Below are 18,649 nucleotides of genomic sequence, written 5' to 3' on the forward strand. Positions count from 1 at the left end.
CCTGCTCTCACGCAGTGTGAGGAGCTCCTCTGTCCAAACTCAGATCAGGCCTCTCATAGTTTTGTTCCCATTGTCCCAGTAGAAGTACCTTAATTTACTTCTGGAGTAAATTTACAAAGCCATTGAGTATATGAGAATCAGCCCTTAGTACGCCAGCAATTTTATGTGGTAAACTATTTCTTAGCTTTGTATTCTGTCTTTAAGTAGAACCCAGGTCCTTCCTTCTCTCTTTCATGGATGTGTCTGTCTTAGCTGTTACAGGGTGAAGAAAGCCCCTTAGTTCTCTCTTTTTATCAATTGCTTGGTTTCTAAGTCATAGAAGAGAGAAGTGTGACTTGGTGGCTGCTGCCTGCGCTCATGCCCACAGGGCACTGCCTGGGCCTCAGTTCCTCCTCATGTCTCTGCCTCCTCTGTTGCCCTCTCCTCGATGCCTGCTCTGCACTTAGGTTCTGTGCTGGTCTACTTCCTTCCATAGGTAGAGAATGCAGTTAGGGAAAGTCATGGGGAGGGACTATTTCTTGACCCACAAGGTGTTATGTTCTGGCCCTTGGGGAGATTTGCTCCCTTTGACATGATTTCTCTTTCAGGTGTATGAAGCCATCGTGCCTTCCTGCCAATTGTTTTTCTAGGATAATCTTTTTGGGGTGGCTGATGCTAAGAAACAAACACCATCTCTACAAATTCAGAGTCAGGAGAAAGTAAAACCCTTGGAACAACCTACAAAGAAGGGCTCTGCTGTACTGTTTAGCAGTGATGAGGAGATGAGTTATGGTTTCACTTGAAGATGAGAAGCATCTTATTGGATGGGATTGAAGAGTTATAGCTAGCCTGGGGACACTGAAGGGGACATTTACAAGATTGTGGGTCTTTTTAAAGACTAAAAGTGTAAATAAGGATCAAAATGTATAATTGATATTGTGAAATAGGAAGAAAAGGTCTAAACGAGTAGGGGAAGTGGGAGGGGTAGGGGAAAGGAAAGAAGGGAAAAGAAAAAATACCAGAAAAGGAAAAAAATGGAAACAAAGTCTTTGTAAATAGAGAAGGGTGAAGGGGGTGAAGGGAGGGCAGGGGAATGGGGAAAAAATAAGAACCAAGATTCATCATGTAAAGGTACAAGATCCCAGTGATGAATGTAACTGTACTGTATACCTAAAATGTACCAATTAACTAAATGAAAAAAAAAAGCTGTGTAGGATATGTTAATCTGGAGATTAGTCTTTTCTAAACAATTAGAATATGTGACAGTCCCCAAACTCTGTTTGATGCTAATTCAGATGAGCTGGGTCATGGAGGAGAGAGAAGATTTCTCCCCATCACAAGGTTCGTGGCTGAGGCTCTATAGAAAGACAGAGCAGCAGGGGGAAGGCATGAGGTTTATTTTAGATGAATTTTAGGTGACACAGGAGCCATTAGGAAGACCCAGAAACCCCAGGGAAGCTTGTGTATTTCGTGCTATGTCGGATGAATGTGGGCAGCTGCTGGCAGTCCTTGCTGATGACTTCTGTCAGCTTCTCTGCTGGCCAAGTCGGTGTCCTGTGTTTGCTCCTCTGAGCTGGCTGACCTTTTGTGTCCACTTTCCCAGGTTTCCAAAGGGCATGGGTTTGCTTCTTTCCAGGCTGTCCTGCTCCTCTTTCTTCCTCTCCTTCCTCTTTGCCTCTTTTTGGCAGTGCTTCTTAATAGATACATTTATTCATTTCCCTTGTTTTTGGAACAATTTGCAAACCCTTTGGCTTTTCTGCTAAGTCAGTGCCATTTGTGTCCTAGGCTGGGTTTTACCATTTTGTTATTCTTCCATCTGGAAATCTGTGCACTGGGTACATGTGATGCCAGCCCATGGACATTATAGGAGTCACAAGTGATGACATCCTAAGGAGCAGGTGCTACCATGATCCCTCTGTGCAGGTGGGGACATGGCGGAGGCCCCCAGAGACATGAGGACTCAGCCAGGCTAAGCAACTGCAAGAAGGCAGTACCAGGTCTCACCCCAACTCAGCCTCCTCAAAACCAGGCCCCAGCAACACAGGGTCCTTCCTCGGGGGCTGTGAGGGAGGCAGTATTGGTGCAACTGCACAGCTGTGGACGTTCAGGGCTGTGGGGGTGAGCGAGGGAACCTGAGGGAAATCCTGTGGCATGAGGAAGCCCAGGCAAGGGGCCCTCAAGAAGGGCCTCTCTTCTGCTGGGCGTGATGGTGCACAAACAATTTTGAAGCTGCCCGAACATTAACCAGGAGCTTGGGAGCTCCCACCAACAGCTCTGCAAAGTGACCCTCCACTCCCTTCTGCAACCACAGCCTAGGACAGACCACCTCAGGCCATCCAAATCTGTGTCCTGCGCAGGCACGCGCACAGGCACACACACACACACAGACACACACACATACAGCTAAAATCCAGGGATCCAAGAGACCTATTTTACAGGAGGAGGCAGAGGCAGGCACGTTCTGACCACAATGCCCACCACCTTGAAGCACCACCCATGGTTCCTTGTCCTCCCCCAAGGATGATCCTCATGGTCCTCACCCCTCTTCTGCCTTGGTCAGAGGCCCCGCATGCTGCTGAGCCTTGCGACTGCCCACACCGCTTTGGAGCACAGCATCTGGCAGGACCCACGCGGACAGGTGCACCTACGTACTGAGAGCCTGGTGAGCATGTGCTGCGTGCTCAGCGGCAGTTATGCTCATTGCTTGGTGACAGATTCCAATCAGTTGGATCCTAGCCTCAGAGCCTAGTGGTTGGGCCACTGTGGCTTGCAAGGTTGGCTTCACTTCAGAGGCGGAAAAAGGCCGAAGGGGAGGGGCAGCTGCTAGGATGCAGGTAGCCTCAGCTGTGAGGTGGATCTTTGGCCTCAGAAGTAGAGGCCAGAAGCCCTCGGGCCCTGCAGGCCTTCAGGGCAGCTGAGGGGGTCTGAAGCGCAGGGTCCACCCCAGGGCCATGGGCAAGCTCCACAAGGCTGCCAGTGTGGGCGACACGTCCAGAGTGATGTATCTCCTCCATCTGTGGAAAAGTCTCGTCACTGACAGAGACAAGAAGCACAGGTATGTGGCTGCGGGGGAGGGCGGGCAGGTAGGGCCAGGATGGTGCTGCAGGTCCAAGGGCTGAGAGGGCTGGACAGGGAAAGGAGCGGGAGAGGCAGGCAAAGGGAGGGCCGGAGAGGGTGAGGAGGGGATGAGGAGCTGGGACAGGGAGGCCAAGGGAGGGCCAGAGGGGGTGACGAGGGAAAGAGGAGGCCATAGGGGAGGGCTGGAGGGCAGGCGGGCAGGGGTTGGGATAGGGGAGGCTTCCACCACCAGGAGGGAAACCTTGGAGGGGGTCTATCCCCAGGCAGCAAAATATTTATGAGCAGCAAAATAAAACCAACTTTCAATGAGAGGTTATAGATCACTTTTTTGACTACTTAAAAGTGATTTAACCACAGTAACAAATGTGAGTATAGTATTTTATTCTTAAAATCACATTAAGGGAACTGTTGTATACATTGTAAAGAAAAAGGTACAGTGGGAGATATTTTCCATAATATATCAAATTCAGGGCTAAAACTTATTCTGATAAAATCTAGTATCCATTTTCTATCAGTATTCACCCGTGCATGTATGTTCTTTACTGAGGAACCTTACATGGAAACTGAAATGGGAACATGGCTCCATGTTCTTGACTCGAAAGATTTGTTAGTCCCAAAATGTGAGCTTTCTGTTTAGCAGTTTTATGTAAACCCAATAAAAATGTCACAGAACACTTGATTTCACATACCCTGTTTTGGTATTGTGCTGTCACTAAGAAAATGTAGTGAAGACCTGCCTTCCTAGGTATCAAAATAAACTATTTTCACAAGTTGTTTGCTAACAGCCAAAAAGACAGATAAATGAATGTAATTTAAGAGAAAATCCAGAAACACTCAAATAGCTGTAAGAATTTAGAACTTGATACAGGTGACATCCGTATTAGTTGGAAAATCAGAATTACTCATGAATGAAAGGGCTGTGAACTGTTTGAAAAATATGAGCTAGATTTTTATTTCACAAAAGTTCCTGGAGTATAGATAAAAAATTTTAAATAATATGAAATGAGAGAAGTACCAAAAGAAAACACAAATGCCTATTTGTGCTTTCCTAAGAATGACCTCAAAAGGTGGTGGGGGTTGAGCCCAGGGCTTGGTGCATGCTAAACACACCACCTGTAAAAAAGCAGGCATTCTGAAGTTTGACTATCAAAAGAAAAATTAAACTCTCCTTTATATTAGAAAAAAGTTAAGATGAAAGACAACATACTTGCAAAACATGTACAACATACATCAGATGAAAAATGTATCTTCATTTTACAGAGAGATTTTTTTCAAATCGTCAAAGAAAAAATACTGAATTCTAATTTATTTATTTTGAAGGTGGGGATTACCACTAAGCTATACTGAACTCTAAATTGGGTAAAGTACTCTTGCAGCTCAACAAGTGACCTATAAACGTAGAAAAAAACATAGAGAGTCCCTGGTAAAGGGAATTTAATTTTAAAAGGGAATGAAATGCTGTTTTACATCTCCAAAGTTTGTGGAGATGAGGAGCAGTTTATATTGCTGCTTAAACTTTAAGATGGCTAATGACTTTTTCAAATAATTTGGTGTAAGTACTGTACCACATTTTTAAAAAGCATGTTTCTACCCATTAATTCCACAATACTAAAATATCTTTAGGACACAGATACACATGTAATTTGCTTTTCTTCAGCATTGTTTAAAATAGCAATGTATTAAGGAGACTCCATCGCAGAGATTGCATCAATTGTAGTGCATTCATAGGATTGATTGATATATGACCATTGAAGGTGGCATAGACACTGATGTATGTTGACATGGAAAGATGCAGTCTGGTATATCAAGTGAGAAAAAAGTCAGTTTGATTTTGCATATACATAAATAGACTAAAGTGTTAGCCAAAAAACGTGTTCAAAATGGGGTAAAATTTGTTATTTTCAGGCATTTGAAAAGTGAAGTTTTCTGTTTCTTTGTTATTATTTAGAAGTTCGTTGTATTCCTAATATTTAAGGGTTTCTCTTTTTGTTTCTAACTTTACTTTCATTGACACCAGAAAATATACTCAGTATTCATTCAGTATTTTGATAGTTTTTGAGTCTTGCCTTTTGGATTATCACGTGATTAGTTTTGTCAATAGTCCTGTGTGCCCTTGTTTCCCTTCTCTTACCTGTGATTTCTACAGTGACTGTGTATAAAATCCTAATCAAAATTCACTGTGAATAAGCCCGAGAACAAGAGGAATATTAATTAGCACAGATAATAATTTTTCACTTTCTGTGTGTATGTGTGTGTATTGGTATTTCTGCCAGCTCTTAGCTGCTTTGGAAGTAAAGGGGTCATCTGTGCTTACAGATTTTATTATGTATACATTTAATTATATGCATTTTAGTATAGACTCAGTGTGTATGTGCAAGTATAGATCATTTTAATTGTACCTTTATGGAAGTAAAAGGTATCAAATATAAATGATTATTACTATTGCAGAAATATTGCTTTAATTTGTATTCCCCCACAATATTTATCCATTCTTTCAATCCATTTATTTACCAAACATAACCTGAATACCTTTTATCATGCTTACCTGTTCAGTCTAGCAAGTTGATTCAAAACTGAAGAACTCAATTTCAATTGAAGCTTTTCCTCTTTCTTTTCAAATAAAAACATGCTCTGAAGATAGGAAATTATGAGACTCATTAACTGCTCTTTTGAAAATGTGTAGCAGTACTAGTGCTAATATTAAGCATTAAAATATTTGATTTCTGTGCCTTCTATAAATATGATACTGAATAAAATGGGCCATACCTACCCATTTGAATCCTGGGTTTTATTCAGCTTAAAACGAAAATCAAAGTAAGGCTTGTTATTTTATTTTGTCTTATTTTACTGATATTCAGGCCTCTTTCCTTGTAGCAGTTTTTAAATACCAACCATGTGACCACAGCTGCCATAGACCTGTTGCTGTGCCATATTGTACTTAGTATAAAGCACTATGGATTGTGTGATGACTCTATAGGAAGAACACTTTAAATGCCACTGCTGTTGCAGGATTTTCATGTAGAGAGATGAGACACTGAGGTCTTTTTCCCAGAAGCCAACTTTATTCGTGCCAGTACTGACTCAGCAGATTGGGATTCGTATCCAAAGGCTGAGTGCTGAACCTGCCATAGTTGCACCTTCTTATGCAATTGACTTACTGAATGGAAATGTTGTCTCTGTTAAGTAGTAATTACAATATCTGGTAATTATTGAGTTATTCTAGAAACTGTTCTAAATATTTTGCATGGATCCTTATTTAACCATCACAGTAGTGTCCTGTGAGACAATTGTTTTCAGTCACCATTTTGTAGGTGAGAAGATTGAGGCATAGAAAGGGTAAAAGATAGCTAGAGAGTAAGAGCTTAAAGGAGAAATTAAATCCAAGTTGAGCTCAATCCAAAGCGTGCTCTTCCTGTAACAGCAGGCTGCTCTGGGATGGGAGTGGTGGTGTGTGGCTCAGTGTAGAGCTCTCACTTAGTATGTGCAAGACCCTGGCTTCCATCCCCACCCCCCACCCCCCACCCCCCACAAACACAAAGTCACCTGGCTGCGCTTCCATTAATTGATAAGTAATAAGTATTGGGCATTTTAGAAGAAAATTAAATACTTGTTTTGAAAGCTGTTTAATGTTCATGATTACCAGAATAATGGTGCATTTTGAAGTAGAGCTCTGTAATTTCCTAATAATCTTTCTCACTCTCATAGGACTGCTTTGCATTTTGCCTGTGCCTACAGCCATCCGAAAGTGGTGACTCTCCTGGTGGAGAGGAAGTGTGACATCAATGCCTGTGACAGTGAGAACAGTACCGCTCTGATTAAGGTAGGTAGCAGGCAACAATTTCAGCATGAGATGGATTGTATTTAAATGCTGAAGATAACAGTGAATCGATGTAATTTAAATTTCACTACTTGGTGAGGCGTGTGGAAGGTCTCTTTTGAGTTCCTTGGTTGACAAGTCTCTTGTTCCAATACCCGCAGGCTGTACAATGGCACCAGGAGGAAAGTGTGACTATTCTCTTGGAACATGGTGCCAATCCGAATGTTGCGGATGCCAGCGGCAACACTGCTCTCCACTATGCTGTCTGTAGTGAAAACACATCGATAGCAGCAAAACTGCTTTCACACCATGCAGATACTGAGGCCAAAAATAAGGTATAGATCAACCAATTTTTTTCCAAAATATTTGAAGTAGATTCATGTTAATAGTGACATATAGGTAGTGTCAGTTTTTCCTAAGCTCAAGCATTCCATGAATGAAAATACAGTATTTAAAATAACTTTTTAAACATTTCACTTTAAATGTTGAGAATTTTAAAGAAATACTAGAGGGTACAGCTTTCTTTTATGCATTTATAGCAATATTTGTGAAAACACTGGATTTTAAAAAAGTAAATCTTTTATTTTTTCTGATTTATGTTCACCAAAGTATTTTTTCTTCCCCTTAAGTAGTATAAAACAACCCAGGACAGCAAAATTTGCCTTGGAAGTAGGCTTTATTTTAAAACTTAAACAGAACAACAGCATCTTATAATATGTGGAAATCTTGTTGCTGTTGACAAGTCATAAAAGCAACTCATTTTTCAGTGGTCTCGCTTAATTGGGAATAATGGAAAGGGAACATGATTAGAAATATGCAGGCCAGTGGGGGTTATTTGGTTTTTTAGTTTGGTTTCGTTTTTTGTTTTTTTTGTCCTGGGGATTGAACTCTGGACCTTGTGCTTTCCAGGCAGGTGTGGCATCACTGAGCTAAACCTCCAGCCCCTTGTTTGTTTATTTGTTTTTGAAAAAATATTTTTCTGGTTTATGTATATAGACAGGCTGCTCTTCAATTGTTTTTGGGCTTTCTTTGAACCAAAACATTTATGGGTACATTTTAGATATACAAATGATAACACTTATCATAGGGAATTTGCCCCATTAGCTGATATATCTGGCCTCTTGTTTTTTTCCATTCCCCTTTTCCTTTTTCTTTTCCCCCCTTTTCCTTTGACTCTCCCTCCCCTCCCTGTATACAAAAACTTTGTTTCTGTATTTTCCTTTTGTTTTCCCTTTTTTCTTTTCCATTCCTTCCTATCCTCCTTCCCCCTCCTTTGTTCCCCTTCCCATTTGAACATTTTTCTTACTATTTCCCAATATCTATTATACATTTTAGTCCTTATTTTCACTTTCAGTTTCTCACACCAGAGAAACAATCCAGTATTTATGTGTGTCTGATTTTCAGTTTTGAGGATAAAAATTCTTTTTTTTTTTGTTTTAATACTGGAGATTGAACCCAAGGCCTTCACACTGAGCTTCATCTCCAGCTCTTTTATGTTGTTGTTGTTGTTGTTATTGTTATTATTATTATTATTATTATTGGTACCAGGGATTGAACTCAGGTCCTTGCGCTTGCGCAGCAGGAGGCAAAACCACTCAGCTAAATCCCTGGCCCCATTTATGTTATTTTTTATTTTGAGACAGGATCTCACTTAGTTGGCCAGGTTGGGCTTGAATTTGCAGTCTTCCTGCCTCAGCTTCCCACAGTGCAGGGATTACAGGCATGCAACACCGTACCTGGCTTGGGAATAAAAATTCTTAGGAAAAATGTTGTATAGTTGCAAACCTGCAATTTTAGGAGAACTCTGAGGAAGGCAGATTGGCATTGGCTGGATGGTGATTAGGTGGAAAACAAGGGAGAATGAACAAATAATTAGCAGACATTCTCTTCTTTTCAGGCAGAAACAGAAACCAATGGAACAGGCTGTTCTTTTTTTTTTTTCTTTTGGTACCAGGGATCGAACTTGGGACCTTGCGCTTATGAGGCAGGCAGCAGAACCACTGAGCTAAATCCTCTGCCCTAAAACACTGTATATTCTGCTTTCAAACCTATAATGTCTTGCTGGGAGCTGGGAGATAAGGGGTTTATATAATGAAGTCAGTTGGATTTTGAATTTACTAGTCCCTGTTCTGCTCCTACCGAAGAGGATTAAATGGAGCTTTCAGAGAGTAACTATCTCTTACTTTCTCTCCTTTTGGCCAAATCCCCAAATGGTGAAAAGAACTGGCTGTGTGGATCAGAGATGAGACTGAAGTGACCTTCTAGGTTCTGTAGTTCTCATCTAGACTTGTGCTTCTCAGTAGTCTGGGGAAAGTTTTGAAAATGTACAAGTTGAGACTCTCCCCTGAGATTTTGAATCAGTAATTCTATTAAGGCCTGGACATGAATATTTAAAAATATTTCCTCAAGATCCTCAAGATCCTGATATAGCTCAGAACCAACCATTTAATAGATAAGTAGAATGGTGAATACCCAAATCTTGGAAACTTAAGAAATCTGTGGAAGAGTTTGATTAAATACCACTTTCTTCCAGTCTCTCCTTTCCAACACGTTGTGTTAGCTCAACTTTCACTTGTCTTTCTCTACCTCTGTCATTGGGAAGTGAAAAGGAGTATCATTGGTGCTGTTGCCTTGCAGGATACCACCACTCTCCCGCCAGCCTGCAGTCATTCACTGCCATTGAGAAGCTCTGCAGAAATTTGCTTATGGTTAAGCCAAGGCTGAATCTTTAAGAGCTTTACATCTCTTTATTATCATTCAGAGGATGAGGTCAACAAATGTTAATTATTTGCAGGATTTTTCTCAACTGAATAATAGCAACCATGAGCCTGTTTTTAGTTGAAGGCATGTGATAGACTGTCTCAATGTGTTAAGCTCAGTGAGCCCTGGCAGAAATCAGTGAAGTTAGTAAGAAAGTAGATGACAGTGCTTTTTAAAAATTGTATTTATTTTGTGTGTTTGGTACTAAGGCTTGAACCTAGGGTCTTCCCACTGGCCTACATCCCCAGAATTCAGCACTCCTTGCCCCTTTTTAAAACTTGAGACTCGGTCTCACTAAGTTGCCTAGACTGGACGGACTCCAATTTGGATTCTCCTGCCTGGGCCTACAGAGTGATGAGATTACAGGTGTGCCTCACCGCACCCAGCTGGGAATTCTTTTGGTAATTTAGTTTGAGCACGCCTATGAAACTATTTAATTAACAGTGGGGGGAGAATTACATAGAAATGGAGGATAAATTAAAGTGTTGCAAAATTATTAAAATAGGTATAATGAATCTTTCTCATTACATTGTGGGGGACACCCCCCCCCTTTTGGTACCTGAAATTGAACTCAGGACCTTATGCTTGCCAGGCAGGCACGGTGCCACTGAGATAAATCCCCAGCCCCTGGACCTCACTTTTTGGTAAAACATGATGTTAAAGAAGGATTTTTACAGGCAAACATTTGCTTTGTACACAACCATTTGGAATCACATGCACAGCAGAGATATAAGCAAAAGACTACGGACCAAATATGGCTCTTAGCTGTATTCAGTTTGCCTCCGTACATAGATTCCACATTGAAATTTCACGAAACTCCACCAGAACTTGGGGTTTCAAGATTCTCTGAAAGAAGAGAACTAGTCTTTTTGGAGCCCATATGACTGTTGAAGCATGCCCCCTGTATCTGAAGCTCTCCTGTTTTCTCCAATTTGCTATTGACCCACCTCTGTATTTCCTCCTGTCCACTACTGTGCCTTTTTGAGTTTACAGCTCTTGAATTATGGTATATTTTAATAGAGTAAGGAGTTTCATGATATTTTATATTAATGTATAAGAATGTCATCTATATTTTGTAGTACCCTCTTAGAAATGGAATCGAATTTAGAAGTTGTTTTAAAAAGCTTTTTCTCATACTATAAATTATCGTGTTCCTGTTAGACTGTCTACAAGTATTATTAGCTTAATTATGACTACAATTGGGTAAGTTTTGTCTGTTTCCACCAATATTCTATCTTTCTCTTCAGCATTTTCCCTTAAAAATACAAGTGACTAGGCCAGAGATTTAGCTCAGTGGTACCACCGCCTGCCTTCCAAGCACAAGATCCCAAGTTCAATCCCTGGTACCAAAAAAAAAAAAAATGAGTGACTTAATGGTTTTAATTATAATAAAATTAATCCATGTTGGGCAGTATTAGACTTTTAATTGATAAACCATCATAGTTTTTCCTCTGATTTATAAGTATTTTCCCTAAAACAAAGAAATAGCCCTAGCAATTAGAATCGAAACAGAATGAAAACTTATTAAAAACAGATATGCATGTGGATCCCAGGATTATCATTATAAGTGAGAATCAAAGTTTTGTACAGAGCTTTTTATCAGCTAAGATAAAATCTTCTTCTAATAATAGGAGAAAACCCCATAAACAGTTTAGTAATAAGCAATCAAAGTTCATTTGGAGCTTATTTCACAATTGAGTGACCATGTCCTGGGGACTCATTTGGAGCAGGATTGGCTGACATCTGTATTTGGATCCTGACACCATACTTGGAATCCAGCACATTTCCTCCATAACCCAGAAGAAACTTCCATGTTCCTGGGAAGCTCTCAACACTGTATCCCTGAAACTCTTAATTCCTCAGATGTTGATATGTGCCAGAAAAAAGTATTGTCAAATAGGAATAAAGCAAAGTTAAAGAGATTTTAATACTGAATAAATAATGCACAGTTTTATAATAATTTCTCAAACAGATGATTAGTGAATCTGTTGAGGCATAGAACTTGTAGCAAATTATTATTTGGAATATAGACTGAGAACCCTGCACTATAGATAACTTAGCTCATCAATTCAATAAAAATACTTCAATCTTTTACTACTATGCTTTAGGGCTTGGGGCTACTGAGATAAAAGATACAGCCCCTGCCCTCAAGATGCTTTCGATTTAGGTGGGAGACATCACATAACTCCAAAGTACCATGATAAATGCTGTGATAGAAGGAAAGATCCTTGCAGTCAGTGAAAGTCTGGGGCGAGTTTTGACACTGAGTTCATGTAGCAACCCTAGGGAGAGGTAGTGCCTTTCAGGAACAGCACCTGTGGAAGCATAATGAGGAAGAGACTGCTGTGTATTTATTCTCTATACAGTGGACCTTCAAGTTATGACTGGCCTGACATATGAACAACTTGTGTTAATGAGGTTAATGGAAAAATTCATCTGCTTCTTGTTATATATAGTATGTGCCCAGGTAAACATCCAGATCTCCGCTGTATTGACTTAGTTAACAACCAGCCCTCAGAACTGATGGAGTTCATAAGTCTAGGGTCTACTGTACTAGGTTAGAGTGATAGGGGCCTTTACAAGTTCAGTTGAGAAGTAGGTGGTTGTGTGGACTCTAAATTGTTTCTGCTCATTCACAGGATGACCTCACACCACATTTGCTTGCTCTAAGGGAAAACAGATAGCAAGTAGCAGAATTGTTTATAAAGGCAGAAACAAATATTCACGCTGTGGATAAGGTGGAAAGGTATAGTTGTTTGTTCTTTTTTTAAAACAAGACTTTAGTGGTGTTCTAGTGTAGTAATAAATAATTCACAGTCACATGAAGAAGGCTAACTTAAAATTATTGGGATATGATGAAAAAAATCAACACCAACCATCAGAGAGCAATTATTTGGTTTGGGCAACACAAAGAACACTGTATGGGAGGATTCATGCTGTGTTATACAGTAATATTGACTAATGTTTGCTATTTTTATGAAAAAATAAAATTTCATAACAAAATAATAGAATAACAACAGTTAATACACTGTGTATTGTTGTCTTCAAAGTACTTCCTCAGAGTACAAGACATAAACCAAAAGGATTCTTACAAAAAAGAAACATGTAACACAAAGCTTTCTTTTCAGTGATCTAAGATAAACTAGTAATGTAAATGAAACCAATTAGTATATATATTAAAATATTTTTGAAACAATGAAATAGATAGTTTGGGGAGCTGTTTGAACTTCTCCCTACTTTCTATTTTGTATATATATTGTTTATCATATAAGAGAATATTTGAACTTGTGTGTCAGACTTATTTCACCTAACATCATATTCTTAAATTGCATCCAATAATCTATGAATGCCTGAAGTTTATCTTTCTTTATGGCAGTGTAGTCCTCCATTGTATATAAATACCATTTTCCTCATGCATTCCTCTGTTGATGGACATATACACTGTTTCAAAGTTCTAGCTGTTATAAATTGGGCTGCTGTAAACATGGATATGCATGTATCCCTGTACTATGATCTTAACTCTTTGAGAAGATATCTAGAAGGAGCGTAGCTGGATCAAATGGAATTTCTATTTTTAGTGTTTTAAGGAATCTCCACACTGATTTCCCCAGTGGTTGGACTAGTTGACATTCTCACCAACGATGTAGAAAAGTTCCTCATCTCCCCCATTCTTTATTTTTTTTTTTGCTTAAATTCTTTTATTCCTCCCCCATTCTTGTTAACATTTATTAGATTTTTTTGATGATAACCATTCTTTCTGAGGTAAAATGGTATTTGCAATGGAGTTTTAATTTACATTTCTCTGATGGCCAGTAATAGTGAGTATTTTTTCATGTATGTACTGGCCATTTGTTCTTCTGAGAAATGTCTTCTTTTCATTTCGGTTGCCCATTTCTCAACTGGGTCTTTTATTTTGGAAGGTCTAATTTTTTCGAGTTCTTTATATATTCTTGATGTTAGTCTTCTGCCTATGGAATAGCAGGCAAAATTTTTTTCCCATCCTGAAGGTTGTCTCTTCATTCTGTTGGTTGTTTCCTTTGCAGTACAGAAGATTTTCAATTTGATATGATCCCATTTGTTGATTCTCTATATTATTTCTTGTGCCATTGGGGTTCTGTTCAGAAAGTCCTTGCCTATGCCTATGACTTCAAGAATTGTACCTGTTTTATCTTCCAGCAGATTGTTTCTGTTTTACCATTTAGATCTTTGATCCATTTTGATTTTAGTTTAGTACATGGTGAGATATATGAATGTAGACTCAATCTTCTGCATGTAAGTATCCAGTTTTCTCAGCACCGCTTATTAAAGAGTCTATCTTTCCTCCAATGTATGTTTTTGGCTCCTTTGTGAGAGATCACACAGTTCTGTGTGCCTGGGGTTGTTTCTGTTTCTTCTATTCTGTTTCACTGATGTTCATGCCTGTTGTTGTGCCAGTACCATGTGTAAAATCAGTACAGCTGTATAGTATAACTTCAAGTCTGGGATATGATGCCACCTCCTTTGCTTTTGTTATCCAGGATTGCTTTTGCTATTCTGGGTCTCTTCTGATTCCATATAGGGTTGTTTCTCTAGCTCTGTGAGAAATGACATTGGTGTTTTGCTTGGGATTGCATTAAATCTGTATATCAGTTTTGGAAGTAAGGCCATTTTGACAATATTAGTTATACCTCTCCAGAAGCCGGGGATATCTTTCCATTTACTGTCTTGAATTTCCTTTTCCAGAGTGATGTAATTTTCATTGTAGAGGTCTTTCCTTCCTTAGTTAGGTTAATATCTAAGGATTTAATTTTTTGATGCTATTGTGAATGGTATTGTTTTCCTAATTGCTTTTTCAATGTGTTCATTATTAGTATACAGGAATGCTATTGATTTTTGTGTTTATTTTGTGTCCTGGTACACTGTTAGATTTGACTATCAATTCTAGGAGTCTTTTGTGGAGGTTCTGGGGTCTTGCAAATAAAGAATCATGTTACCTGCAAATAATGATATTTTGACTTTGTCTTTCCTATACTTATCCCTTTTTTTCTCTTACCTGATCATTCTGACTAATATTTCAAGGATACATTGCTCAAGAGTGGTGATAATGAACCTCCTTGTTTTGTTCCTGATTTTAGAGGAAAGGCTTTCAGTTTTTCCCCATTTAATATGATGTTAGCGATAGGTTAGTCATAAATGGCCTTTATCATGGTGAGATAAAGGCCGTCTATACCTATTTTCTTCAGTTTTTATCATGAATGAATGTTGTATTTTGTGAAAGGTTTTTTCTGCATCTGTTGAGATGATCATGTGATTTTTGTCCCTACTTCTATTTATGTGATGAGTTACATTTATCAGGTTGAATCCATGAGATGAAACCTACTTGGTCATGGTGGATGATCTTTTTGATGATTTGTTGCATTCAGTCTTCCAGTATCTTGTTAAGGATTTTTACATCTATGTTTCATTAGAGAAATTAGCCTAAAGTTCTCTTTTTTGGTTGATCCTTGTCTGATTTTGGGATCAGGATAATGTTAGCTTCTACGAGTGATTTTCAAAGTACTCTTCATCTTTCAATTTTATTAGAAAATTTGAGGGATATTGACGTGAGATCTTCCCTGAAGTTCTTGTTGAATTGCACTGTGAACCCATCAGGTCCTGGGCTTTTCTTGGTCGGTATTTTTTCATTAATTCTTCAGTTTCCCTGCCTGAGACTGGATGATTCAGGATTTTTATATCTTTTTAGTTCAACTTTGGTAGTTCATATGTATCTAGGAATCTCTCTGTTTCTTCTGAGCTCTCCAGTTGTTTGGCATATCTGTTTGTAAAGTAGTTACTAATAATTATCTGGATTTCAGCAGTGTCTATTGTGATTTTACCTGTTTCATTTCTAATTGCATTATTTTGTGTCTTTTCTTTCCTTTTACTGTTACAATTGGCTATAGGTTTTATCTATTTTGGTGATTCTTTCAAAGCCCTTGAATTCACTGATTCTTTGTATTGCTTATTTAGTTTCCATTTCATTGATTTCTACACTGATTTTTATAATTTCCTTCTTTATACTCCCTCTGGGTTTGGATTGTTCTTGTTTTTCTAAGACCTTGAGATGCACCATTAGGTTGTTTATTTGAGCTCATTCTATTTTTCTGATGTGGGCATTCACTGCCATATACTTCCCTCCTAGGAGTGTTTTCATCGTGTGCCATAAATTCTATTTTCATTTCATTCTAGGAACTGTCTTATTTCTTCCTTAATTTCCTCTGTGACTGATTTTTCAAAAGTGTGTTGCTTAATTTCTTTATGTTTGCATAGTTTCTGTGGTTTCCTTTGCTACTGATTTCTAGTTTCATTGCACTGTGATCTGATAATATGCATGGTAAAATTTTGAAGGAAGCAGTGAGAGGGCAGAAGAGCCAGGGACACGAATATACCCTTCCAGCTCATGGGCCAGTGATCTGTCTCCAACCAGGCCCCACCTCCTGAGAGCATGTTCAGCTACTGAACTTGCAGATGGAAGAGTGCACTGATGAGTATAGCATCCGTATAATCCAAACACCTTCTACACAGAAGAATTACAGTGGACATTTTCAATCTAAATCATCACTCCTCCTTAGTCGCTGAATCAGAGATAGACTATGGAAAGGGGATGGTGTGTCTTTCTACATTAAAGTTATCAAGTTTGCTTTAGTCTGAGCAGAAAAACTTAAGTCAGCCATTGGTTGCATTTTCAGTTCAGCACTCAGGTCAGGCAATTTGTAAAGACAAATTATTCTCAGGCTCTGCCAGTCTCTGGCTGTCTCTCTTTGACGTGGGAATGGAAGTGAATCTACACTGACCATTTCATAAATTGGAAGGAGATAGAAAAAAGTAACTAAAAGCTTTTTAAAAGCAGAGGTCAAATTTTAATTGACCAACCAAGAGATGTCATTCACTGTACAGATAGCTAATCTTTCACTGGTTTTTAAGGACAAAATTCACATGCTTTTCTTTTATATTTTCACCTTAAGGGTTTTCCAATAAACCTGGTCCTGGTAACCTGTGGCCTGGATTGGATGAGGATGACTATAATTTTAATAACAAGGTAAAGTGCTCTTTTGTGAATTTAATTTTCTTCCTCTTAGTTTTGCTTTGTATAGGGCTTAGTCTTAAAATTTAGCAGTGGTCTGCCTACCATGGTTTTATATGAAAATTTTTTTTCTTTTTCCTTTGGTAAATAATTGGTACATACTCTGAGGTACTGGGGACTGAAAAAAAAGTAATGGGCTAGAAAATACATAACAACAGGAAAATTGTATTAGGCAAAACTTTCTCACAATAGAGGAAATACAAAATTTGGTCAAGGATTATTTGGATAAGTATACTTTACTGTGACTTTTAAATCATACTACCATGGCTTTTATAATACTCATGCCTAAATAAATCTTAAAATGGATCCTATTAGTCTTTATAATAATCATGGAATTTGGGTGCCTTTGTTTTCAAAACTTTAGAGCACATAAATATATTTTTTCTTAGGTAGTTTTTATTTCAATATCATACAGTTTTTATGAGAGCTTTTTCTCTTGTTTCTGTTTTTAGATTAAAATAATACTAGAAATTGATTAAACTTAGAAATTTTAAATCTGTTTCTTAAAATTTGTATTACTAAAGAATTACAGTTCCTTTTCGTTGTTATTTTGTTTCTGGGAGTTGATCATAGGGGCTTTGCAATAAGCTACATCCTCAGTCCCCTCCCTTCCTGTCTGTCTGTCTGTCTGTCTGTCTATCTATCTATCTATCTATCTATCTATCTATCTATCTATCTTAGTCAAGGTCTCACTAAGTTGCCCAAGCTGGACTGGAAATTGGGTACTTTTGCCTCACCTCCAGAGTGCTAGAATTAATGTGCCACCACAGCTGACTACACTGTGTTTTCTAAGTCATTCTTCCATTAAGAGGGTACTGTACTTAAAATTCTTCATCTGATTGAAGAATACATGTTTTACTCAAAATAACAACCAGTTCTAGGACTAGATACTCTCAATACCATATGGTAAAGCTTTAAGAAATTTTTTGCTTTATAGTTTTAAAAAATATCCAGTCAGAATCCTTGTATCTCTTAACATTTCAAGTTTTAGAAGTTTTTTTACTTCAAAATACTCATTTTAAATTCTTGCATTACTGTGAGCTACTAGAGATTAGGAAATATGTTTGTGGATATCCTGAACACTTGGAATAAGGTGTTTTGTATTAAGCAATACTTTTAATGTCAATAAGCGGATTTCTAGAATAAGTGCATTTTTATACTTTTACAAGTAGTGTATGCATGATTTATGTAATAGCCAAGTCTATTAAATTTCTAAAAATATGGCCTAAATTATATTCCCTTTTAATGTTTAGAATATATAATTTTGGGTGAGTTATCTTGAAGAAATATGTCATAAATAAGTAAACAAATTAGAGGTATATAAATAGGAAAGAAGGTTACAGTACATTCTAGTATCCTTTAACTCTGAACTTAGGTTAGGATTTTATATTAAAATATCTTAACCTTTTTTTCAGCATGCTCCATGTTGTACTAGATACATGTTTTCAAGATGTACATTTCTCTTTAGTATTCTGATTAGCAATTCTTTCTCTAAATAGAAAATTTATGTAACTTTTTGTTTTTTCTTCTCTAGTATTATGCTGCATTTCTCAGGTAGTGGTAGATGGCATGTTTAATTGAATTATGTTATACTAATTAAATTAATCTATTTTAGTATTTATAAAAATAACTATGGTATAATACAAACTAGTAATTTTTTAAGAGTGAGCAAAAGTCTAGTTCTTTACATACCTTATTCTTAATATTTTTCCTTTTCTTCCTTGGTTTAAGTTGGTATTCAGTTGACTGGTCATCTCTCTCTTCTCTCTTCTCTGCCTTCTCTCTTCTGACCCCACCGCTGTGTGTGTGTATGTGTGTGTGTGTGTGTGTGTGTGTGTGTGTGTCCTTTCTTACCTGTTTTAAATGATTTCCCTCTAACCCTAAATTTTTCTTTGCAGAAGACACACAGTGTC

At 38.1% G+C, this 18,649-nt stretch overlaps 2 protein-coding genes across 2 annotated transcripts in view; both read left to right on the forward strand.

Moving 5' to 3' along the window:
• Positions 1-12,557, forward strand: part of LOC101696834 (uncharacterized) — a 34,600-nt gene extending 22,043 nt beyond the window's left edge. Inside the window, exons 7-9 of the mRNA XM_087189511.1 lie at positions 6,763-6,877; positions 7,036-7,209; positions 12,274-12,557. Coding sequence (XP_087045637.1) covers positions 6,763-6,877; positions 7,036-7,209; positions 12,274-12,318 — 334 coding nt within the window. The 3' untranslated portion in view covers positions 12,319-12,557. The remainder of the gene's footprint in view (positions 1-6,762; positions 6,878-7,035; positions 7,210-12,273) is intronic.
• Positions 12,558-14,782: 2,225 nt separating this feature from the next.
• The window catches only part of LOC101697214 (ankyrin repeat domain-containing protein 26-like), a 43,062-nt gene continuing 39,195 nt past the window's right edge, over positions 14,783-18,649 (forward strand). The window contains exons 1-2 of the mRNA XM_087189588.1: positions 14,783-14,795; positions 16,618-16,691. Coding sequence (XP_087045714.1) covers positions 14,783-14,795; positions 16,618-16,691 — 87 coding nt within the window. The remainder of the gene's footprint in view (positions 14,796-16,617; positions 16,692-18,649) is intronic.

This window comes from Heterocephalus glaber, unplaced genomic scaffold (genome assembly GCF_053883595.1).
Source record: "Heterocephalus glaber isolate CG9 unplaced genomic scaffold, H.glaber_assembly_v1.0 deba00001543, whole genome shotgun sequence".
Taxonomy (NCBI): Eukaryota; Metazoa; Chordata; class Mammalia; order Rodentia; family Bathyergidae; genus Heterocephalus; species Heterocephalus glaber.